Genomic DNA, 25,989 nt, shown 5'->3' on the forward strand with positions numbered 1-25,989 from the left:
TTGTCAGGTTTACCGACTCTTGAACATGCAACATATAATTGTCCATGGGAAAAACAATTCGTATTCAGATCTATATGTCATTATTCTAATGATTGACCTTGAGCTTTGTTGATGGTAATTGCTAATCGAACATTCCCTGTGTCCCTGTCGTCATTTATATATTCCACTTGTCCCCCCGGCGCCCCCTTTGTAGTTGTGTCCCTGTGTCCCGGTCGTCATTTATATTTCCTGTGTCCCGGTCGTCATTTGTGCCCCGGTGTCCCAGTCTGTAATTTCTCTTTGAGTTTCCCGGCCGTCATTTATATTCCCTGTGTCCCGGTCGTCATTTGTTTCCCGGTGTCCTGGTCTGTAATTTCGTCAGTCGACAAACATGACATCAGTCGACAAACAACTTCATGACGGAATAATGCTCAATCCTCATAATGACGTCAGTCGACAAACATGACGTCAGTCGACACACAAACATGACGTCAGTCGACACACAAACATGACGTCAGTCGACAGACAAACAAATAAACAACTTATTTATATCTATATACTAGCTGTTGGGGTGGCGCTTCGCGCCACCCCAACACCTAGTTGGTGGGACGCTTCGCGCCCCCAAGCCCCCCCGCACGCATAAGTCGTTACGCACCATATTAGTTACGCGCCATTGTAGTTGTGTCCCTGTGTCCCACCTGTGAATATAGATAGGTTTATATATGTGTTTCAAACTACGTGAAACTTGCGAATATACAACATTCTTGTCTTTCCCATTGTCTGTGCATATACAAAGCCTTATATACTAATAATGACGTCATATGCAAACGCTCTTTTTTCAAACAAACAAACATGCATACACACAACTCGTTTTTATATAGATAGATAGATACAATACAAATTAACTGCGTAAAACTTGCGAATATACAACATTCTTCGCTGTCCAATTGTCGCTGTATATAAATAGATTGTCAGGTTTACCGACCCTCGAACATGCAACGTACAATTTTCCATGGGAAAAACAATTAGTATTAAGATCTATACCACATTTTTATAATGATTGACCTTGAGCTTTGTTAATGGTGAATGCAAATGCTAATCGAATTGGGAATCGCAATCTTTTAAATTGAAAATTCAGATCCGTTGGAATCATGGGAATGCGAGGAATAAGAACAGCCTCACCCTCAAAAGGCCCTGTCAAGATTGTGGCCTCTATTAGGTTTTCCATTGTTTTTTTTTACGGCAAGTCGCGTGCCATTGCAAAGCTTTGGTGGGCTGATATTTCTTAAAAGTATTATTGGTACGCCTATTTTTAGTTGTAGCATGTGTGGTGGAAACCCTGAAAGTTCCACGGAATTTAAAAATTCAGATGGATAATTAACCGCTTCACTTGGTTCCAAAACTGTGTCGACTGACTTGTAAAGGACTGCCTGGTCTCGAATCTTGGTCAAAACAATATTGTTGATTTCGTGGACGTCTATATTTTTGGGTGCGAGAATCGCTCTTTCACTTAGCCATTTATTATTTTTAAAATTTTTTAGAATATTCGGAAATACTTTTTCAATCAATTCATTTTTGGACGTCACTAAATTACAGAAATAAGCAGGTAGTTGTATACGTCCTGAAATTGAGTCTACTGGGAGCTTTCCGTTGCCAATTGCCAGCAATTGATCTGAAAATGTTTGACCAGAGTCATCGTTTCGATGGCTGTTTTGAACAGACGCACTAAATTATTATTTTCGTGGAAAAGATGTTGCAATTGATGCCCACCAACTAAGTTTTGGCCACTCCAACGAAGCGCCACTCCAACAGCTAGTATATATTATTATATATATATATATATATATATATATATATATATATATATATATATATATATATATATATATATATATATATATATATATATATATATACATATATATATATATAAGAGAAATCACCAATGCAATAGCACAAACACATTATAAAAAAAAGAAGGCAGAAGGAGAAAAGGAAGACTGTTTTCCAACATTAGTGATTAATATAGATCAGCACTTGAATAAGCCCTTAACCTTACTCATCCATACAATCACATAGGTCAAACAGCATAGCCATACACAATCAACCATAAAGAAAAATTCATGGACAGGCAGTCGTGTCGTCAATAAGTATAAGTCGTCATTTACCAAACAATAAAAACTATAAAGACAAATAATTCAGAGGCAACAACCCAACACAAGGGCTCATCGGGAGAATACACACTTGCCTATAGGGTTTCGGCACTTTAAATTCTCTACCCAGGCAAGTGGGTAGACAGATTCTCTCTCTACCCATATTATATATATGGGTAGAGACAAATTCTCTACCCATATATATATATATATATATATATATATATATATATATATATATATATATATATATATATATATATATATATATATATATATATATATATATATATATATATATATATATATATATATATATATATATATATATATATATATATACTAGCTGTTGGGGTGGCGCTTCGCGCCACCCCAACACCTAGTTGGTGGGGGCGCTTCGCGCCCCCCCCAAGCCCCCCCGCGCGCGTAAGTCGTTACGCGCCATAATAGTTACGCGCCATTGTAGTTGTGTCCCTATGTCCCACCTGTGAATATAGATAGATATATATATATATATATATATATATATATATATATATGGTTTTAACTACGTAAAACTTGCGAATATACAACATTCTTTGCTGTCCCATTGTCTTTGCATATAAATAGATTGTCAGGTTTACCAACTCTTGAACATGCAACATATAATGGTCCATGGGAAAACAATCTGTATTCAGATCTATACCTCATGATTCTAATGATTGCCCTTGAGCTTTGTTGATGGTGATTGCTAATCGACCATTCCCTGTCCTGGTGTCCCGGTCGTCATTTACATCCCCCTGTTTCCCCCGGTGTCCCCGTTGTAGTTGTGTCCCTGTGTCCCGGTCGTCATTTATATTCCCTGTGTCCCGGTCGTCATTTGTATCCCGGTCTGTATATACATTCGTTTTTTAGTTTTGTTTTTCTCCTTTATTTTTTTCCTTTTTTTTTCTTTTTTAGCTTATTTAGATTTTTAGATTTTTTAGTTTTTTTATTAGTTTTTAGTTTTTTTTTCTTTTTAGTTTTTTTGTCCCGGTCGTCATTTATATCCCCCTGTTTCCCCCGGTGTCCCCGTTGTAGTTGTGTCCCTGTGTCCCGGTCGTCATTTATATTCCCTGTGTCCCGGTCGTCATTTGTATCCCGGTGTACCGGTCTGTATATACATTCGTTTTTTAGTTTTGTTTTTCTCCTTTATTTTTTTCCTTTTTTTTTCTTTTTTAGTTTATTTAGATTTTTAGATTTTTTAGTTTTTTTATTAGTTTTTAGTTTTTTTTTCTTTTTAGTTTTTTTGTAGTTTTTACCTTCTTTTTAGTTTTGTTAATTTTTTTTTTTACTTATGTCCTGGTCGTCATTTATACTCCCTGTGTCCCGGTGCTTTGTTGATTGCTAATCGAACATTCCTTTTGTCCTGGTCGCTTTCTCTTTGAGTGTCGTCATTTATTTTTTTCTTTTTTAGTTCTTTTAGTTTTTACCTTTTTTAGTTTTTTTTAGTTTTTTAGATGAAAATTTTTTTTAGTTTTTTCCTTTTTTTCTTTTTAGTTTTTTATTGGTTTTTACCTTTATGTTAGCTTATTTTTCAGTTTTTTCCTTTTTTTTTAGTTTTTTTTTTATTTTTTATTTTTTTTAGTTTTTTACCTTTTTTTAGTTTTTTTAGTTTTTTTAGTTTTTTAGCTTTTTTACTTTTTTTATTAGTTTTTAGTTTTTTTGTAGTTTTTGCCTTTTTTTTAGTTTTTTCAGTTTTTTTTTTAGTTTTTTATTGGTTTTTACCTTTATTTTAGCTTATTTTTCAGTTTTTTCCTTTTTTTAGTTTTTTTTAGTTTTTAGTTTTTTTAGTTTTTTACCTTTTTTTAGTTTTTTTAGTTTTTTAGCTTTTTTATTTTTTTTATTAGTTTTTAGTTTTTTTTGTAGTTTTTGCCTTTTTTTTAGTTTTTTTAGTTTTTTAGCTTTTTTATTAGTTTTTAGTTTTTTTTGTAGTTTTTGCCTTTTTTTAGTTTTTTTAGTTTTTTAGCTTTTTTATTTTTTTATTAGTTTTTAGTTTTTTTTTTAGTTTTTGCCTTTTTTTAGTTTTTTCAGTTTTGACGTCACCTGATCCAGTTTTTTCAGGTGACGTCACCTGATCCACAGATCCACAGACAACTTATTTTTATATATATGGATAGTTTTTTTTTTTACTTATGTCCTGGTCGTCATTTATACTCCCTGTGTCCCGGTGCTTTGTTGATTGCTAATCGAACATTCCTTTTGTCCTGGTCGCTTTCTCTTTGAGTTTCGTCATTTATTTTTTTCTTTTTTAGTTCTTTTAGTTTTTACCTTTTTTAGTTTTTTTTAGTTTTTTAGATGAAAATTTTTTTTAGTTTTTTCCTTTTTTTCTTTTTAGTTTTTTATTGGTTTTTACCTTTATTTTAGCTTATTTTTCAGTTTTTTCCTTTTTTTTAGTTTTTTTTTATTTTTTATTTTTTTTAGTTTTTTACCTTTTTTTAGTTTTTTTAGTTTTTTAGCTTTTTTACTTTTTTTATTAGTTTTTAGTTTTTTTTTGTAGTTTTTGCCTTTTTTTAGTTTTTTCAGTTTTTTTTTTAATTTTTTATTGGTTTTTACCTTTATTTTAGCTTATTTTTCAGTTTTTTCCTTTTTTTTTTAGTTTTTTTAGTTTTTAGTTTTTTTCGTTTTTTACCTTTTTTTAGTTTTTTTAGTTTTTTAGCTTTTTTATTTTTTTTATTAGTTTTTAGTTTTTTTTGTAGTTTTTGCCTTTTTTTAGTTTTTTTAGTTTTTTAGCTTTTTTATTAGTTTTTAGTTTTTTTTGTAGTTTTTGCCTTTTTTTAGTTTTTTTAGTTTTTTAGCTTTTTTATTTTTTTTATTAGTTTTTAGTTTTTTTTGTAGTTTTTGCCTTTTTTTAGTTTTTTCAGTTTTGACGTCACCTGATCCAGTTTTTTCAGGTGACGTCACCTGATCCACACATCCACAGACAGACAGACAACTTATTTTTATATATATAGATAGATAGATAGATAGATAGATATATATATATATATATACTAGGTGTTGGGGTGGCGCTTCGCGCCGCCCCAACACCTAGTTGGTGGGGCGCTTCGCGCCCCCCCCCAAGCCCCCCCGCGCGCGTAAGTCGTTACGCGCCATATTAGTTACGCGCCATTGTAGTTGTGTCCCTGTGTCCCACCTGTGAATAGAGATAGATATAAATATATGTTTTTAACTACGTAAAACATGCGAATATACAACATTCTTCGCTGTCCCATTGTCTGTGCATATAAATAGATTGTCAGGTTTACTGACTCTTGAACATGCAACATATAATTGTCCATGGGAAAAACAATCCGTATTCAGATCTATACCTCATTATTCTAATGATTTGTCCCTGTGTCCCGGTCGTCATTTATATTCCCTGTGTCCCGGTCGTCATTTGTGTCCCGGTGTCCCAGTTTGTAATTTCTCTTTGAGTGTCCCGGTCGTCATTTGTGTCCCGGTGCCCCGGTCTGTAATTTCTATTCGAACAATCCCTGTGTCCCGGTCGTCATTTATATATCCCGCCTGTGCCCCCGGCGTCCCCATTGTAGGTTCTTCAGTCATTTTACAATTAAACATTTTTCCGTGAACAAATGTCTTAAATACCGTTAATGACGTCACCGTCAAAGCAAAAATGACGACAACTAATTTCATGACGTCAGCCGACACAGAAACATGACGTCACCTGATCCACAGATCCACAGACAGACAACTTATTTTTATATATATAGATATATATATATATATATATATATATATATACTAGCTGTTGGGGTAAAATCAGTGAAATCAGCAGTTTTACTGCTGAGGATGAACACTCTATATGTGCTCAAAATATCCAGTTGAAAATTTTTATATCTATTCACTGTCGATTAAAGGGTTTCATCACTTTTTTGAACTGTTATACTTTCGTCACTGAAAGGCAGTGTGTTCTCCGAAGTTATCTATATCATAGTTTCGAAACAGCCGTAAGCAAAATTTTAATTTTCAGGCAGTTTATGGCCAGTATAAGGCCAGGAAAAAAAAAGAAGAAAAATACAAATGTGCGAAGTCAAAGTTGAGTGGAGATTCTGGGGGTCAAACTGGATGTTGAAACCATGACTTCAGATGACTCACAGAAACTCCTAGACCATTTGAATTACCTTCACTCCATGGCCATCTTCCTTAATTCTGTCCTAGGATGGATGGATGATAGACTATCTATCAACAAGTATAATGACATAATTTTTATACAATTCTGAAAACGACTCATGCTAGCTTTGCCTCTCACTCAGACTTACTGTGTTGGCTTTCTTTTCAATTAGCTATGGTTCTTGCTTTTTCATCACAGTCCACCAGCTTGATTTTAATTCAAAAATTAACGTATGACGGCTGGTTTTCTCCAAACGAGAAAAATGAAGCAGTTTATGGACAGGAAAAAGAAAAGAAGAAAAATACAAATGTGGTGAAGTCAAAGTTGAGGGGAGATTCTGGGAGTCGAACTGGATATTGAAAATATGCCTTCAAATGGCTCACAGAATTTCATAGACCATTTGAATTGTCTTTATCTCATGGCAATCTTGCTTAGTTCTGCCCTAGGATAGATTGATGATAGACTCTATCAACAAGTTAAATGACATCATTTTTATGCAATTCTGACAAAGGCTTATGCTAGTTTTGCCTCTCAATCAGATTATCTGTGTTAGCTTTCTTTTCCAATTAGCCATGGTTCTTGACTTTTGCATCACAGTCCACCTCTTGATTTGTATTCAAATAATAACAGATGACTTTGAATCACAGAGCTCATGTTGTGTTTTTCTAATAGAAGAGCTATATCATAAAAAATTATTTATGTATTCCATAATGCTGGGGAATGAAATGTCTTATTTATCTGTATTCGCTTTAAACAATCGAAGTTTAAATTTTTTGAAAGCTAATGGTAAATAAGATACCCATAATTTTCGACTGAATGGATTTTTGGCACTCTAAAATGCTTTCAGTTAATTACTAATTGAATTTTAGCGTAAAGAGTGGCGGTTGAGGAGGCGACAGCCCTCCTCATACACAGGATAATTTCTGTTGTTTTAGATTTACAAAGTAGCTATATACTTTCACTGTGACAAACTTGTTTTGTCATTTTGCTTTATTGAAAATAGAAGCGGCAGCAGGACCAGCCTTTTTGTCAAATTTGTTTCTGTTTTGGCAAGATTTACTGGCTTGCATTTGAGTAGAAGAGCTTGAAAGTTGTCATGGTGATTCTGTCTCCTTTTTAAAGGAAGTGGGAGTCATTTGTAGCCTGAAGGGCAATCTGTTGCCTTGTTTTCCTAAAATATTATAATGTTGACATTTGGCTTCCGTTTCTTTGCTTAGTTTTTGCGTTTGTGTTGTTGTGTATTTGCGATTCTATCCTTTCCTTTCCCTTTGTTTTATTGTTATTGTGTAACTTTATACAATTTTTCGACGAAAATATCAAAAACTTTTTCAAAATTATCCAGGGGGTGTTAGAAAATCCCCTCCTCTGTAATAGTATTATCAACATTGTTGCACATTTCTTCAATTTTTTCTCAGCAACTTCGTTCTTAAGGTGTGAGTTATAGGCACGTAGGCCCTGTCTCCTTGGGTTTTTACTGATATACTAATGGAATACTGTCATCTATTTCTGATTCATCACAAGCAATTCAAAGATATTGCGGTTGCTCCAGCCAACTACTGCTGCATATGTGGAAGATCCTTGAATCGCAATAAAGTGAATAAGAAACTAAGAAAGGAGGAAACTTTTAGACTTGGTGTTCGTGAGCTTACACATACAAATATTATAGTGTTGACATTTGGCTTTCGTTTTTTGCTCAGTTTCTGTGTTTCTGTTGTTGTGTATTTACGATTCTATCTTGTCCTTTCTCTTTAACCCGAAGGATGCTGTTAATGCTGTTAATGCTGTTAATATTTTCGAATATATTTGAATATTTGTATAACATCGAATTGAATCCATCCTGTTCCAGAATTGTTGCTGACAAGGGTACTTAAGCGCTTGTGCTATTTCGGACAAAAAAGTACGCAGAATATGTAAAAGGGAAAATGGGACTACGAGGGACAATGGGACAACCAATTGAAAGGATAGAAAAAATTTAAATGGATTCTCTCTCCTTTCTCAGATACTAGAAAGTGTTTTGGTCATCTGCGGTGCGAGTTCTCTAGCAGGTCAAGTTTGGACTTTGCATGAAGCGTTGAGGATTCATTAAAAAGTGACGAATATCTTGGAACATATCTGGAGGACTTCAGGGTTGCGTTCTGAAAAGTGATTGTATGTGCATCGATTTAACCAGATGTATAGGGTTCAGAACCAGGAAAATTAAGTGTTAGTTTTAAATCAAGTGATGGGAAATTTTCTCGTTGAATTTCATATTGAGTCTAAAGATGCAGCATTTTTGACAAACCTGGTTCATGTTCTTTTATTTTTTACAGTGATTACAACATAAGTAAGACCTATTCCTGGCAGAGAGCTCGAATGTCACGGGAGTTATAAATGAAAACAACAATTTTCTTCAACATAAGAAAAAAAATAATAGTAGAAAATAATAGTTCTAAAAGTAAAAATAGTACTCACCAGTTCAAACTCACAATCAAGCAACAACCATAAAAAGGAGAAAAAAAGCCAGACAACTTTAGAACTGACAAGAGGGGCAAACCCATTAAAAAAAAAAAAGAAATCACTTATGAAGAACTCTTTAAATGTCTTCTTTACTCCTCGGAATCAACCCCTTGATATTATTTTTATATTTGTTATAATTTATTATCAAACTATATCTCAAAGAAAACTGTGATCGCTCGCATCTAAAAAGAGGTTGGTGAGTTGACTCCGAAGGAAGCAGGTCAAACTTTTGAAGAAGAGATGGAAGTAAATTTTCGGTATATTTCACTGCAAGCAACACTGTAGTAAATGGTGTAGGGAGTGTAATAGGTAAAATATTTAGGTATTTATTTGCACTCTTTGTTGAAGACGAATCTGGAATAGATGATGGTGCAGGAAAGTAACTGATAAGGTTCCGCGTGTTTTTTTTTAAAAGAACCTGAAGGGGATGAAGATGGGTTTTGAATGTATTCGCATAAACCATTGCACAGTACCTTGTATATGAATAGACAAGAGAAAAATATATGCGGCGCATTTGATGGTATGTTAGGTGACGAAGGTGCCGTATCATCCCAACATTTCTGCTCAGCTTGTAGCGAAGCATGTCAATATGGGTCTTAAATAACAAATTTGCATCCAATATAATTCCTAAGTATCGTATTGTTACAACTCTCTCCACTTTCAACTCATATTTTTCGATCAAGATTTCACTTAGATCTGGGAACTTTTCCTGGGTTCTAGAATATACAACAAACTTTGTCATGTCCCATATCCATATTTTGTCATATCCCGGTTAATACTGAGATGATTGCAGCCAAACCGTCCCATGAGTCGCGTTGTCACATCTGATAGACTTTTTCTTATAGAGATTTTATTGCGAGCCTTTACGCTACTTGCTGTATCATCAGCGAAGAGTGAAGTCAATTCCAGTTCCTCTAATGCATGAGCGAGGTCATTTATATAAGTTAAAAATAGTAGAGGGCCTAGGATGGATCCCTGAGGGACACCTACATTATTTGACTGTAGAACCTCTGATGACATAACATCACCCCCATCTACATGCTGCTTTCTGTCTTTTAAGTATGACGTTATCAGGGTATTTGCAGGACCTCTTATTCCATATCGATCTAACTTAATCTTCAGAATAAAATGAGATATCGTGTCAAATGCCTTTTTTATGTGAACAAATATTGAAGCAGCTTTTTCTCCATTATCCAGTGCGTCGTGATGACCAAAATGGCGTGTTCGGTGGAGTGTTGTTTACGAAAGCCAAATTGCGAAAGAGTGAAGAGTCCAGTGCTCATCAAGAACTAGTCTTATAAATGCATTTTTTCAGTAATTTTGAAAATACTGAAAGAATAGATATTGGCCTGTAATTTGGTGGGTTTATTGGATCTCCTCTTCTGTGAAAAGCGATGATTCGAGCTGTTTTGAGGTACTGAGGAGGTATCCCCTCCTTGAAACTGAGATTAATGATGTGTGTTAGGACTTCAGCTATTGTAGGGATTATTTGTTTAAGTAGGTTAGTCATGGATCCATCTGCTCCTGACGAGTTACCATTCTTCAATAGCTGGGTGATGCTTATAAGTTCTTGTGGACATACGGGTGAAAAAAATATAGATTTATCAACGACAGGAGGTAGAAAAGCTAGAAAATCTGTGTTATTCTGGTTTCCATTGGGGGATGTGATGTTAGCCGTTTGTTCACCAATTCGGGCGAAGTGGGTATTGAGGAGTTCTACTACATCCTCTTTATTATTGGCGCTAGTAGTCCCTTCCGTGAATTTCATTTCCTGTGGCAAAGTTTTCGCATAGGATTTGCCAAGGTGTTGGTTAATTAATGACGATGTTTTCTTCGGTGACCCTTCAGCATCTGAAAACGCTTTCGTTATAATATGCCTGCTTAGCTTTTCTCAGGATTGTCGCAAGGTCATTTTTGTACTTTGTGAACTTTATCTTATTTTCTTATCTTGGTTTCTCTTTATAGGAATTCAAAAACCATCTCTTCATAAAGGTCATCGTATTCATTCAACATTTTGTGAGATATATTATTTTTTATGAATGTTGCCTATTCTCCATGTTTCTTCTTAACCCGTGTCTTGCTTACGTGGGCGTATCCTTGGAGGTTGGCGAGTGCCAGTGCCTTAGTCGTTTCTGCTAAGAAAGTTTTTCAAGCTCCGAAAACGTTGACTTCAGAATCAAGAATAACTAATGACAAGTATTCTGCAATACTCAAAAATCCCTGTAGTTAAAGAATGCCACCTCAAGTTAGATGGATTATTACACTGTGGGATCGTTTCTGGAGCAACACATTCACAATGGGAGAAAACTTACCAGAGATGTAGATTGTGAGTTTGAACTGGAGAAAAAAGACATACTTTCGGCACCCATCCATTGAGAATAGAGGCACAGATACAGAATTAGAATAAAACAAAAACCAAAAACAAAACCTTGTGTGAGCACTTGAACAAAACAAAACTAACTACAAAAAACAGGGGAAAAATGTCTTTTACGTGTTTCACAGACTTGGAACATTCGCTTTGTTCTGTTACAATCATTTCTTTACTCAATGTGGAGAGAACTTCTTGCAACACAACGGAATAACTTTTTTTTCCTCACTTGTAACTAGTTATCAGAAAAAACTTCCCAATCACTGGAAGTAGACTTGTTTACCTCTAGTTATAGTTTCGACCCTTTGTGTTTCAAACGCGAGTCATTGATGGTTCCCAAAGAATTCATCTTTCGACCCTTCGCTAAATATTCAGTCCGGACTGCATTCATAGCTAGCGGCAAGTCCGTAGAGATCAAAATTCCACTTCCCTTTAGCTTCCCGACATTTTACAAAACTCGATTAATAACATTGGCACTAGCCAAGGTCACAAGTATTGGGTCTGTTCGATTCTTTTTCTTCGTCTGTTGATCAGTCACGTTAGATTTGCGTGACGCTATACGAAAACACTTCGATATTGACGGGATCGATTGAATTTGTAGTCTTTGAGAGAACATATTTTGAACAGTCGATTCTACGGATTCATTTTGCTTTCATTTGGTAAACCCTGAATCAGGAGGTTGAGGTGCCTTTCCTTAACCTCTATCAGCTTCAATTGTAGTTCCAGTGAGCTGGTTTTCTGTTGCTGGGCTGCTAGCGATAATTCTATGTTCTTGATCCTCTTATCTTTTTGTATACGGTTCTCCTTAAGCTTAGCAATTTCAGTGCCGTATTTATCCATCTTAGCTTCCAAGCTAGTTTGCTTCTGCAGAATAGCGTCCAGTATTTCTTTTAGAAACTTTGACAGGTAATTGAGGGATTCTTGGGTTGCGAGTTCATCATAATTTCAAGTTATTCTCTGCGAATTGAAGAAGTCTTGCATAAGTATCTGTTGAGTAAAATCCATGTAAATAGCTTCTAAGAATGGGAAGTGCGGAACCCGGTACACCTGTCCCCAGCAGTTTAAGTACAAAGTATGTCCGGTACAACTACGACTCAAAATTCACACGACTGAAAATTCCCTTTTCAGGGTTATAGAAATCAATGTCTGTAAGGATCTATTTTTTTGGTCAAAATATTGAATTTATTGCTTTTTTTGTATTGAAAAATGTTTGAATCAAACAGTTCGTGGTAACGAACTGTAGTAAGGAGCGACCTGGCTCAATAGTAATCGAAACTCTAAAAAAACGGAATTTTGATACCAATAGTTTCATCAAAAGAATCGCATTTTGATGTGGATTTTAAATATATAAATTTCATCAAGTTTAGTCTTACCTATCAAAAGTTACGAGCCTGAGAAAATTTGCCTTATTTTAGAAAATTTGGGGAAACACCCCTTAAGAGTCATAGTTTTTTATTGTTTGAAAAAGTAGAGATGTGACAGAGTCAAACTTTCGTGTAAAGAGCGAAGCGTTGAGGAGGGGACAACCCTTTTCATAATACGGAACAATTTCTGTTCGTTTCAAGTTTTAATCTTACTCCTTACTTGCAGTTAAAAAACTAGTTTTTTTTATTTAATTAAATAGAAAGCGTGGCTAATGTTTATAAAGTGACACCTGATAAGTCATCTGCCAGTTCTTTTGAAGATCCGGATTTGATTGTTTTCCCGTATCAATGTTTCCATATCCTGTTTCCATTTTGACTGGCTTCATTGACTCTTGGCTCTTCTGGAGTTTAAAATTAGCTAGGAAATTAGAGTTGCAGCCCTTTAATTGAGGACAGTTAATCCAATCGAGTTCACTCCAACCATTGCTCCTATTCAAGAAGATTGGTTAAAGCTGCTTATTGCCGCAAAATATTTTTATAAGCCATGATCATCAAAAAGGGTGCCTAATCATAGAAAATTGGAGAGTAAATTAGAAGTATAGCGACGTTAGAAAAGTATTTTTTTACTCTTCGTTAGCAGAGTTTTACTTAGAAGAGTGTTTAAAAGAGACGCTAGAAGAGTGTTTTACTTAATTATCCCTATTTATCTTAGAATTTTCCACTGTTCTAGGCTGGTCCGTATCTAGAATTTTTTGTTCTGGAGGGGGGAGAGGTTAAAAACAACAAAACACTTTAAAAATGCATTAAAGATTTGCTTACATTCATTGTTTTACGTCTTTATGAGTTGTACAGAAATTTTGTTGGTAGGTTCAAACCCCCTAAACCCGCTGGATACGGTCTTGGCTCAACGATAAGGTGAATCTGTTCTTGTCTAATGCGGCCTTTTCCAGGGTTTAAAACTTGATAGAGGAAAACCCCTTCGAATTTCCATTATTACGCTAAATAGCGACGAAGATCATACTGCTTTTGCATCATAAATACAAACGACAAGTAGAACAATTGGGAATAATTTCCTAAGTCAGTTGAACATTAACCTTAAATGAATATTCCGACCCTATATCCAAGGGCCATCCTCAGCAAAACAAGAAATGAAAATATAAAAGAAACTTACATTAAGATAGGACCATTAAAACAAAATTTTTTAAAACAGTCGTAGCATCCTTACTTCAGAAAAGTTTGACCAGGAACCTCCAGGAATTCCTTAGTTATTCATTTAAGGTTAAAGTTCTACTGTCTTACGGAAAAATTTCTTATTGTTCTACTTGTTGTTTGTGTTTATTATTATGCTAATCTCCTTCTAGATAAAAAAAAAATGGTAAGGCTTTATTCATGTTTAAATGGAAATAGCAAGTCAGTGTCCTAAATTATATATCTGAATGCAAAACAACTAATTTTGAGAGGATGTCCCACGGTATTTTGTGTATAAGAGTAGTTTTTCATTGCAGAATAATATATGTTGAAATTATAATCTTCATTCGAATTGCAGTTGCAGCAGATATTATGTATCTATCGCAACTAGTCCTCAGATCTCTAATAGCAAAGTTGTTTAGTAATTAATTTACAGATCACTCAACTGTTTAATTAAACTGTTGTTTGTATTGTTTATATGAAGAAGAACTTTTGTTAAATTAGATAATGAGAAGTTTCAACATGCTCTATCCGAAAAGGGTCACAACCTGTGAAATCATAAGCATTTATTGTCGAATAATTTAAGCTTTAAGTTACAGGATTTTGTAACAGGACCTTCACAAACTGCTGTGTTGTTGATTTGAGAAAACTGTAGGTTTCTTCCATACTGTAATAGTAATTAATATAAATTAATTAATTAGTAAAAAGTAATTAATATCTATTAATATCTCAGTGATTTGATTAATTAAAGTTGTTCAAGCTTCAAATGGGTACTTGGAGAAATTTGGGGAAGGGAAACCCGAAGGTTGTGTGGCGCACAGGATGGCTGGGCCCAACCCCCCTTGTACTTCCTGACTGAAGGGCCAAGAAACGCAGATCTCAATTATTAGTAGGGACTGTATACCTTTCTTACCCTGGTTAATTCTTGGTTGTAAAGTTCGCATTACGTTTCCTTATAATCAGTTCTGCAACAAGTACTCCAAATTTTTACTTAAGTATCAAGTATTAAGTACTCATTGTTTTTTTACTTAAATATCAAGTAATAAGTACTTTCCAAATTCTTACTTAAGTATTAAGTATCAAGTACTTGCCAAAATTGTACATAAGTAGTACTTCAAGTATTTATTCTATATATATATATATATATATATATATATATATATATATATATATATATATATATATATATATATATATATATATATATATAGCCCTTTCCCTTGCCTATAACATGTCCCCTGTCATTCCTCTCTTGGAAATCTTAATCAAGAACCAGAATTCCCTTTTTATCGTTTATAGCCATTTCCCTTGTTTAGCTGGTACACGCCCAATGAAGTCCAAAAAATAATCTTAACCAATTTTCAACACAACGGCTTGAAAGGAAAAGACTATCAAAACAATTAAGTGCAGTCAAAAAACTCCTGATTGGATCAGACAGATCACTTGACAGGATTGACACAGTGCACGTAGAGTTGAACTTCTGGCAATTAGTGTTCAGTCAAATCTGGCACGTCTGAAAAAATACAGGGATATTCTGAAACATGTCGGAATGGTGGAAAAATATTGAAAATAGAAAAACAAACTTTGGATTGGCTTTAAAACAGATATGAGGTAATAAAGTAGTTCATTCTCTTATTCAAAAAGTAAAAACCTTAGCAACAAAAAAACTCAAGTTTAAAAGTAAATAGTCAAGTGAGTCAGTTGCAGACTTTTTTAATAAGAGAAACCAAAGCTCAATAAAAAGGAGCAGCAAAAATACACACTTTTGGCAGCTAGCTGAAGGTTGCTGGCTGTCAGCGTGCTGAAAGAAAGAAGAGTATCAAAATGAAGTCTTGATTCATACTTTGATGGCATTTCTCGCCCTCGGCACCTTTACAAGGAAGCTGCCTCAAGTTTGCAAGTTAAATTCAGACGCGCTATGAAAATGTATGGCATCTATATCCTTTGGCTGGTTTTCACTCAAGCAAACCACATGCTATGTAGTCAATTCAGATGGTCGCTAAAAATCCCTACAAACATATATTATAAAATCACGGGCCTGCAGCATGCCTGCTGATTCAGACGCATTCCATCTGGCTGATCAACTGCAGAATGTTGCAGAAGTTGCAACCTATCTATTTCTAGCAGGAGTTTTCACACCATGAAGTGGCAAAAACCATGAGACTAAGTGGGAAATCTCCTGAGAAAAAAGAAATAAAACAAGAGCTAAGAGCTCATATGGCACTTGTGACGACGTTAAAAGAGCCAAGAGCTCATATGACATGAGCTCTAACGAAATTATATGAATCAATAGATTAATTTAAAAGAAAAATCAGAGACTTAATGCCGGTAGGGATTTAAACTAAGAGCCCTGAGACACAAAGTGCTTTTAAATATCAAAATTCGTTAAGATACGATCACCCACTCGCAAGTTATAAATACCTCATTCTTTCTAATTTTCTAAATCACCAATTTTCATCGTCCAAGCACGTCCAGAAGCACCGAACTCACCAAAGCACTGGACCCTCCTAACTCCCCCAAACAGAGTGGATCCAGTACGGTTTGGTCAATCACGTATCTACGACATTTGCTTATTCTATCCACCAAGTTCCATCCCGATCTCTCCACTCTAAGCGTTTTCCAAGATTTCCGGTTTCCCCCTCAAACTCTCCCCCAATTTCACCAGAGCTGGTCTGGGTTAAAATAAGAGCTCTGAGACATGATTTCTTTCTAAATATCAAATTCGAAAATACCTCACGAATGGTCACCTACTCTTAAGTTAAAAATACCTCAATTTTTGTAATTTTTCCGAACTAACACCCCCTCCAACTCCCCCAGAGCGAGCGAATCCGTTTTGATTATGTCAATCACGTATCTAGGACTTGTGCATATTCTCCCCACCAAGTTTCATCCTGGTCTCTCCACTCTTAGTGTTTTCCATGATTTCCGGTCCCTACCCCCAAATCCCCTCAATAACACTGGATCCGGTCGGGATTTAAAACATGAGATCTGAGTTACGAGGTCTTTCTGCATATGAAATTACATCCGATGAAATTAAAGATCTGATCACTCCTTCGTAAGTTAAAAATACCTCATTTTTTCTAATTTTTTAGAACTAACCCTGCCCCAACTCTGCAAAAGAGAGCGAATCCGTTCTGGTTATGTCAATCACATATCTAGAACTTGAGCCTATTTTCCCACTAAGTTTCATCCCGATCCGTCCACTATAAGCATTTTCTAAGATTTTAGGTTTCCCCCTCCAAATCCCCCAATGGCACCTGATCCGGTCGGAATTTAAAATGAGAGCTCTGAGATATAATATCCTTTTAGATTTCAAATTTAATTAAGATCCGATCACCCCTTCGTAAGTTAAAAATAGCTCATTTTTTCTAATTTTTCCTATTTAACCGTCCCCCCAATCCCCCACAGATGGTCGAATCGGGAAACAAGTATTTCTAATTTAATCTGGTTTGATCCCTGATACGCCTGCCAGATTTCATCGTCCTAGCTTATCTGGGAGTGCCTAAACTAGCAAAACCGGGACCGACAGACCGACAGAATTTGCGATCACTGCATGTCACTTCGTAATTACCAAGTGCCATACAAAGTAATTTTTCTCTGGGGATGAAATATTCGGTTGAAGTTTGGCCTCAGTATGGCTTATTTTGGAAAAGTGTTATTTCCTGGCTTTGGGCAAGCCATGGGCAGAAGTAGTTATAGGCCCTACTAAATTGAAGGAAAACTCGACGTTATTAAAACTGGGAACCCCCTCCCCCTCACCCTATTTGAGGTAGGGTTTGTGATATCAGAGCTCGATTTGAGCCCAGATCCTAGTCATCTTTGGTCTAGCTTTCATTTGGATCCGTTGCTCCATTTGCAAGTTATGCTAAATTAAACAAAAAGCTTGGCTTTTTTAGCACTTAAAACCCATTCCCCCTCGTGCTATTTGAGCTATGGTTTTCATCTCAAAACTTAATGCCTGTCATGGTCTTAGGCATCTTTGGTTCAATCTTCATTGAGACGCATCACTCCACTCGCAAGTTACACTGAATTAAATGGAAAACCCAACTTTTTTCTAGAACTTATAGCCCCCTTCCCCTAATTAATCTAGGGTCTTCATCTCCAAACATTATGTGTCTTATGGTTTTGGCATCTTTATCTTAACTTTCATTGAGATCCATTACTTCATTCGCAAGTTAAACTAGAGTTAAACAAAAAACTCAACTTTTTTTAGTATTTAAAGCCCCTCCCCCTAATTAAGCTTGGGTCTCCATCCCAGGACTCAATGCATATCATACCCTTAGGCAATTTATTCAATTTTCATCGAAATTCATCTCTTCATTTGCAAGTTACACTGAATTAAATGAAAAACTCCAATTTTTTTAACACTTAAAGCCCCCTCGCCCTAATTAAGCTCAATTTTAATCCAAATAGTTCAATTTTAATACAAATCTGACAGGCGGTTCTCCCGCTATACTCGATTACACAGACGGGCAGACAGACAGACAGAAAGTAAAACAGTTCAAAATAGGGATGATACCTTTTTATTGACAGTGAATAGATATAAAATTATTTAACTGGATATTTCGAACTCATATACAGTGTTCATCATCAGCTGTAAAACTCTCAAAAAACTTGTCTGTCAAAGACAGACAAATCTCAAAAACCTATTTTGATGGAAATTTTCCACTATCCAAATAGGTGATGATGCCTGGATGATGATATGCTATTCTTTTCCTTTTTTTGGACCTAATAAGCCAACATGGCTACCTAAGACGTTGCAAAATCTGTCCGTCCGTCTGTTTGTCTGTCCGCCCGTCTGTGTAATCAAGTATAGGGGGAGAACCGCTGGTCAGATTTGGATGAAAATTTGGATGGCCAGATTTGGTGCCAAGGATCATGAGACACATCAAGTTGAAAGATGAAGACCCTAGCTCAAATAAAACAGAGGGGAGATGGCTTTACCTGCTAAAAATAGTTTTTCGTTTAGTTCAGAGTAACTTGGGAATGGAGTGATGGATCTGAATGAAAATTGAACCAAAGAGGCCTAAGACCATGACACGTATCAAGTTTTGAGGTTAAGACCCTAGGTCAAATATAATAAGGGGGAGCGGGTTTTAATTCCTGAAAAAAATTAAGTTTTCTGTTTAACTAAGTATAACTTGCAAATGGAGTAACGGATTCGAATGAACACTAGATCAAAGATGCCTAAGATCAGGGCTCATATCACGTTCTGGTATCACAAACCTTATCTCAAATAGGGCGAGGGGGAGAGGGTTTCAAGTTTTATGAAAGTTGAGTTTTCCATTAATTTAGTAGGGGCTATAACTTATGAATGGAGTGACAAATCTGAAGTCAGATTCGTCTGAATACATGAATTTGCTGGAATGAATTTGAAAAAATACCACTGCATTGGATCCAGCTAGAATTCCCTAGACTTGTTTATTGCAGACAACATTTATATGGGCAAAGATTTATAGCTTCAGTAGTCTTACCAATAATATGGTCCTGAAGAAGATGAAATGGTAGAAAGCTGGTCCAGTTGACAAGAGGACAAAACTTAAACACTAATGTCAGAAATATAAGCCCAAATGGACTACAGTAAGCAACATTTAGCACAAAACAAGGGATTTTAGCTCACTGTCGACCAGTTTACTGTGAAATAATTTCAATTTTTTTATTATATAACTTTTAAACAAAATTAAACCAAGTGCTAATCATACTATATTTTTTTTCGTCAAAAACAAATACCTTATTTCACATCCAAAAATAAGGCATGGAACTATATCTGAGCACACACACGAAAAATTTTCGTGTCAAAGGTAAAGTATTTGAAAAAGAAGTACTTTAACAGTATCTTAAGTGATAAGTATTTCGTAATCTTACTTAAGTATCAAGTAATAAGTACACCCTAGAGGTTTTACTAAAGTACAACTACAAGTAATGGAAAATTTTACTTAAGTAGTACTTCAAGTAAAAGTACTTCAAGTAAGTGACAGCACTGCTTATAATAACAAGATTGTCCCACTCATTTGCTATTAGCGTTTGATGATGAGGAAATAAATGTCTTCTTGTTCAAATTATGCACTTGGATATGTTATATTTAAATGGTGTAATATGCGATTTTTATATAGAATTTTAATATCGTGACCGATTGAAGATATGTGTATTCGAGGCTGCGGGTGAAGAATGCCTTTTTATGGCACTTGGTATTAACCAAGTGACATATAGCGATCGCAAATTCTTTGGGTCGGTCGGTCCGTCTGTCGGTGTGTCTGTCTGTCCCGGTGGATCCGGTGACATTGGGGGGAGCTGGAGGGGAAACTTAAAATCTTGTAAAACGCTTAGAGTGGAGGGATCGGGATGACACTGTGGAAAAACTAAGCACAAGTCCTAGATACGTGATTGACATAACCGGAGCAGATCCGCTCACTTTGGGGAAGTTGGGGGGAGGGTTAATTCAGAAAATTATAAAAAAATGAGGTATTTTTAACTTACGAAGGAGTGATTGGAACTTAATGTAATTTCATATTTAGAAGGACCTCGTAACTCAGATCTCTTAGTTTAAATCCTGACCGGACCCAGTGTCATTGGGAGACGTTGGGGGGGGGGAATCTTGGAAAAGGCTTAGAGTGGAAAGATCAGGATGAACCTTGGTGGGAAGATTGAGCACAAGTCCAAGATAAGTGACTGACAAAACCGGACCAGATCCGCTCATTTTGTTGGAGTTTGGGGGGGGGGGGGGGGTAATACGAAAAATTTAGAAAAAATGAGGTGTTTGTAACTTACGAACAGGTAATCAGATCTTAATGTTATTTGATATTTAGAAGGATCTTCTGCTTCAGAGCTCTCGTTTGGAACCTCGACCAGATCCAGTGACATTGGGGGGGAGTTTGAGGGAGAAAACGTGAAAATAGAGGCATCTTTCTCTTGCGAATGGATAATCGGATCTTAATGAAACTTGATATATAGAAAGATCTTATGTCTCAGATGTTCCATTTTCAATTCGAACTGGATCCGGGGATATTGGGGGCTGGAAGGGGGATGCAGAAATCTTGGAAACCGGAAATCTTGGAAAACACTTAGAGTGGAGAAATCGGGATGAAACTTAATGGGAAGAATAAGCACAAGTTCTAGATACGTGATTGACATAATTTGAATGGATCCGCTGTCTTTGGGGGAGCTGGGGGGGTGTTAATTCGGAAGAGTTAGAAAAATTGAGATATTTTTAATTTAAGAACGGGTGACCAGATCTTAATGAAATTTGATATATAGAAGGAACTCATGTCTCAGAGTTATTACTTTAAATCTCGACCATATCTGGCATTATTGGGGGAGTTGGAGGGGGACACCAGAAGTCTTGGAAAACGCTTAAAGTGGAGAGATCGGGAGCACACTTGGTGGGTAGAATAAGCAAATGTCGTAGATACGTGATTGACGTAACCGGACTGGATCCGATCCCTTTGGGGGAGTTATGGGGGGTCCAGTGCTATGGCGAGTTTGGTGCTTCTGGATGTGCGAGGAGGATGAAAAATGGTAGGCGTGTCAGGGACCTGAACAAATTGACTTGATAAAGTTGTTTTCCCCAAAGGTAGAGGAAAAATTAGAAAAAATTAGGTATTTTTAACTTACGAGTGGGTGATCGGATCTTAATGAATTTTGATATTTGGAAGGACCTTGTGTCTCAGAGCTCTTATTTTTAATCTTGACCGGCAGTAAGCCTCTGATTTTAATTTTATATCAATCTATTGATTCTTAGAATTTGCTAGAGCTCATGTCATATGAGCTCTTGGCTCTTTCGACCTCGTCACAAGTAACATATGATCTCTTAGCTCTTGTTTCGTGTTGTTTTTATATCCAACATCTACTTGTGCTAGATTTGGCTTTTCGTTTTGCCTTTTTTACAGCTACAAGGATCAAATACTTCGCTTAAAGTAAGCTATTGGATAGTGGTTTGGAAAACTAACTTGACCTAGTTACGAATAAGAAACTGTTCCGAATAAATCTTTGATCAAAAAGAAGACTTAATATTCAGGCTCAATATAGATTGTTTTTTCTCTGGGCTAAGCAGATATCAATTATCGGCGCCTTACATGGGTTGCCGATAATTGACTAATTTAACAAGTTTATTTAAAAAAAAAGAAGACGCAATAAACGCAAAATCAGGGGGCCAGAAAAAACTTGGGAGTCTCCTGGCCCCGAATCCATTAGTGTAATGACTTCGTGCAATATAGTACTTTCAGGCCTACGCAAAATGTTGCTCTTTTATTTCAGTAAGATTATTCAACAAGAAGGTACAACAACACATAAGTTGATTAGATATGCAAATGTACCCATTTGCCGCTTAATCTCTCTCTTATAACTGATCATGAATTTATCTGAGGGCAGTTCTACAAAAACGAAGGCGATTTAAAAGAAAATTATCTGTACGTTTAGTTGTAGCAAATCTTGAATTTTACAAACTTCAATTAAAGAAAAATTAGTGTAGCTTGTCATTGGGGGGGGGGGGGGATTTTAACGACTAATAGCTACTTGATTTATGCCAGTATTACAAAAACAAAGGCGACATAAACGAAAATTATCTGTACGTTTGGTTGTAGCAAATCTTGAATTTTACAAACTTCAATTAAAAAAATTAGTGTAGCTTGTCATTGGGGGGGGGGGGGAGAGGAACTTTAACGACTAATAGCTACTTGATTTATGCCAGTATTACAAAAACAAAGGCGACTTAAAAGAAAATTATCTGTACGTTTGGTTGTAGCAAATCTTGAATTTTACAAACTTAAATTAAACAAATTAGTGTAGCTTTTCCTTGGGTGGGGGGAAACATATACAAAAAATCTAAAATGGAAAGCAAGATATCTTAAATAAAAACAGTATATCTAGACCTTTTATTTCAAATAGATGAAATATCGTCACGGGAGATGCGCAAACCTAACTTAGAAATGGGTATGACCAGAGTTCGTTGTTTGTATTTTAACCTTTTTTTTTGGTTTAGTTTGTATTTTACTATCTACTCTGCAATGGGAAATCACGGACCAACCTAGCCAGTCTAACATTGTGTGTTTTAGTTATTTAATAAAGCCAGTTATATTTCTATGAAAAGTGAATTTAACTCGGCACCGCAAAAAACTGTACATTTTGTTTTAATTTTGGATAATAATCAATGAGGAAGTTACTTAATTCGATTTTATTTCTTTTAGGAACAATTGCCAGATGTGTATTCTCATTTTTCGGATCAAAGGGTTGAAACTCACATGTACGCTAGTCAATGGTTTTTGACCTTGTTTACTGCCAAATTCCCATTGTACCTGGTGTTTCGCATTGTTGACCTTTTTTTGTATGCCCGTATGGATGCAGTCTTTCAAATAGCTATGGCTTTGCTTTCTGTGAGTATTGATGTTTTTTCTGGTCGCTTCTTTAATCAGATTTTTTTTTTTTTTTTTTTTTTGATGGTGGTGGTGGTGCAACAACAAAAAGTTGTCAGCTCCAGAAGTGCTGAAATGTTTTTTTTTTTTTAGTTCTTCTAGGGACACTGGTCATACTTAAAAAAAGAGCCATCTTGTTTCGTTCTGAAGTTGATCGTCTTGCAGTAGGCCAACTTTCTATTCTTACTTCTAAGAAAGGAGCAAAAAGAAAGATCAATTTTTTTTCATAATAAGAGAACTGTTAACATTTACCCGGCACCTATGATACCGTCCCTCTAACTCTATCTCAAACCCAAATTGACAAACAGAACCGAAATCATAAATAGAATTTGCACGTGAAAGTAGATGGCAGCACTTTCGGGCTCGGGGGTTTTGCTCCTTTTTTGGATCTGGAAATGTTTCTGTTTATTATTTTAAGAGATCATATTTGCGACAGAGCATTTGAAACTGGTGCTTGCTTTGCTTCGCTGCATGAATGAATTTTTCCGGTCGAAAGCAGAAAAACGGCTTGACGTAGTGGTTGGACAATGGTCGAACAACTTCAGATAGTTTTCTTTGACATAAAATGTATGACTATATGACCCTTTGCTGACGTACTTTAGGCTTTGACTCAATGATCAGGAAAAATTGTCCTTTTTTGGCCCCCGGCAATAATTATACACGTGTTTCCGTAAGATGCTCTCTCCGAACTTTCCATAAAAACCATGGTGATTTGACCCTTGTCATTTCTTTGCAGTTATCTGAAATAGGCGGTATTTCAAAAAGGATATAAATATTGTAGTATTTCTATAATTCTATGTATAAAGGAAATATACTCCGAAAGTGGGGCTTGAATCTGCAATATTCTGCCTAGTTGTTCCTGATGTCAAGTTATTTCCTCTCTAGTCCTGATTCCTGATTCAGATTTGGTATAAAGAGGAATAAAGTGCAATTATTATTCCCCCTCGTTGACCAACAATCTCGCTGTCATATAAATTTTATTTTCTAATAATTTCAATATTTTTTTTCGAATATATAATACCCGTTGATATCTATTTAGAAGAACTGAATTTCGCTTCTGTATATTTTGGTGACTCTTTTAATCTTATCTACTAACAATATGATTCTCCCTCTTTTAACTTGAATTCCCATTTCATTTCCTAGTTTCTGGTAGATTCAAAATTGCAAAATTTCTTTCATTTGTGGATAAAAAAGAAAGTTTCATGTTAATAAATGAAATTCAAATTGTCTCATAAGTAGGTAAAATTTTCCAACAAGTTCGTGATTTCACGTTCCCGGAAATCCTTAAGTTTCAGAATATTGCATATATATGATCCCTAAATTGTATTTAGGGAGAAATATAGGGGAAATTGAAATGATTGTGCTTGTAAAATGAGCATACAAAGCTTTAGCTTTTACTTCTTCTTCATAACGGTGTGCTAGAAGATGGTACAGGGATTTGAAATGAAGGATGACTGGAGGATGATTCTATCCCTGACCTTCAAATTTCACTAAAAACTGCTAGTGAAATGGAATTAATTTTCATATCTCTCGGAAGCTAAAGCTTATTCCGATATGGTTTTATTTCAATCCTCAGCCAAACAGTATTTGAGTCCTGTTTTCAGGCACCAGGTTTAAAGTGTGTGTTCTCAGATTTGCTTTGGTCAACCCAGCGAAACTTTAAAGCGTTTTCATCGTACGGCTTCCAAGCGTACTGGCACAGGTGCTTCAATGTGCCAGAATAGCGTAGTTGAACACGGGTACGGTAAGATACGACCACGGTTGCTCAAAACCAAGGTTTGAAATACCCATGTCTGAATGTGTTGTATGGGGGGGGGGGGGGCTGAAAACAAGTCTTTGTTCTTTTGTAATTTTTTGCAACATTTGGATTTTTTCCACATTCTCATTTCTTTTTTAACTTTTTACATTCATTTAATATTGAAAGTCCTAAGCTAGAACCCATTGCACACTTTTAAATGTTTCTATTAGTCCCAACAAGTCCCAAAATACTTGTCTAGAAATTTTGGAAATTTACAACGGAGAATCTGCCATCATTGGAGCTCAAACCCACTGCATAGTTGTGTTTTCCTACGCCATAACTTATATCCAGCTATTTGATCTTTAAACTTTATTCTATTTTTTTGGTTCAAAGCTTGAGATGAACATAAAAAAAAATACCTCACGTTCACTAGCAAACGTGTGTTTTTCAATAATATTAGTTTGTGTCCAAATATTTATTCCGGATTAGTATCTTTAATTTAATATTATAGTAAACATATAGTATGTTTCTGTCCCATTTTAATGGTACAATATGGTAATTTAACGGTAATGGTAATGGTAATATGGGTTAATACTGTTCCTGTATGTTTCTGTAATATTTTTAATGATACAACATGGTAGTTTGATAGCAATGGTTTAATAATAATTATATGATTTTTAATGGTAATATGGTTTAATATTGTTTCTGTATGTTTCTGTACCATTTTTTCATGGTATAATATGGCGATTTAATGATAATGATAATGGTGTAATGACAATTTTAGGGTTTTTAATGGTAATATGGTTTAATATTGTTCCTTTGTGTTTCTTTACCATTTTGTAATGGTACAATATGGTGATTTAATGGTAATGGTTTAATGGTAGTTTAACGGTTTTTAATGGTAATATGGTTTAATATTGTCCCTGTATGTTTCTGTACCATTTTTTTGTAACTTGGATCAAAAGGTTTAACAAAAATGATGAATAAATTGATATCGAAGTGATCAATTCGATTTAATACCTTTAATGTGTTTAAATATCAATTGATATTTATCGATTGCTATTGATAAAACGGAATTTGGTGCTTTGGTGTCCAGGTCGTAACTCTATGGTTCTGAAGTTAGAGTAGCACCTTGCTAATTTAGATACCCAAGAAATTTAAAGT

At 35.4% G+C, this 25,989-nt stretch overlaps 1 protein-coding gene across 1 annotated transcript in view; it reads left to right on the forward strand.

Moving 5' to 3' along the window:
* The window catches only part of LOC136035493 (rab GTPase-activating protein 1-like), a 285,782-nt gene that overhangs the window by 128,905 nt on the left and 130,888 nt on the right, over positions 1–25,989 (forward strand). Inside the window, exon 12 of the mRNA XM_065717324.1 lies at positions 22,863–23,048. Coding sequence (XP_065573396.1) covers positions 22,863–23,048 — 186 coding nt within the window. The remainder of the gene's footprint in view (positions 1–22,862; positions 23,049–25,989) is intronic.

The sequence above is a fragment of the Artemia franciscana genome, chromosome 14 (genome assembly GCF_032884065.1).
Source record: "Artemia franciscana chromosome 14, ASM3288406v1, whole genome shotgun sequence".
Taxonomy (NCBI): domain Eukaryota; kingdom Metazoa; phylum Arthropoda; class Branchiopoda; order Anostraca; family Artemiidae; genus Artemia; species Artemia franciscana.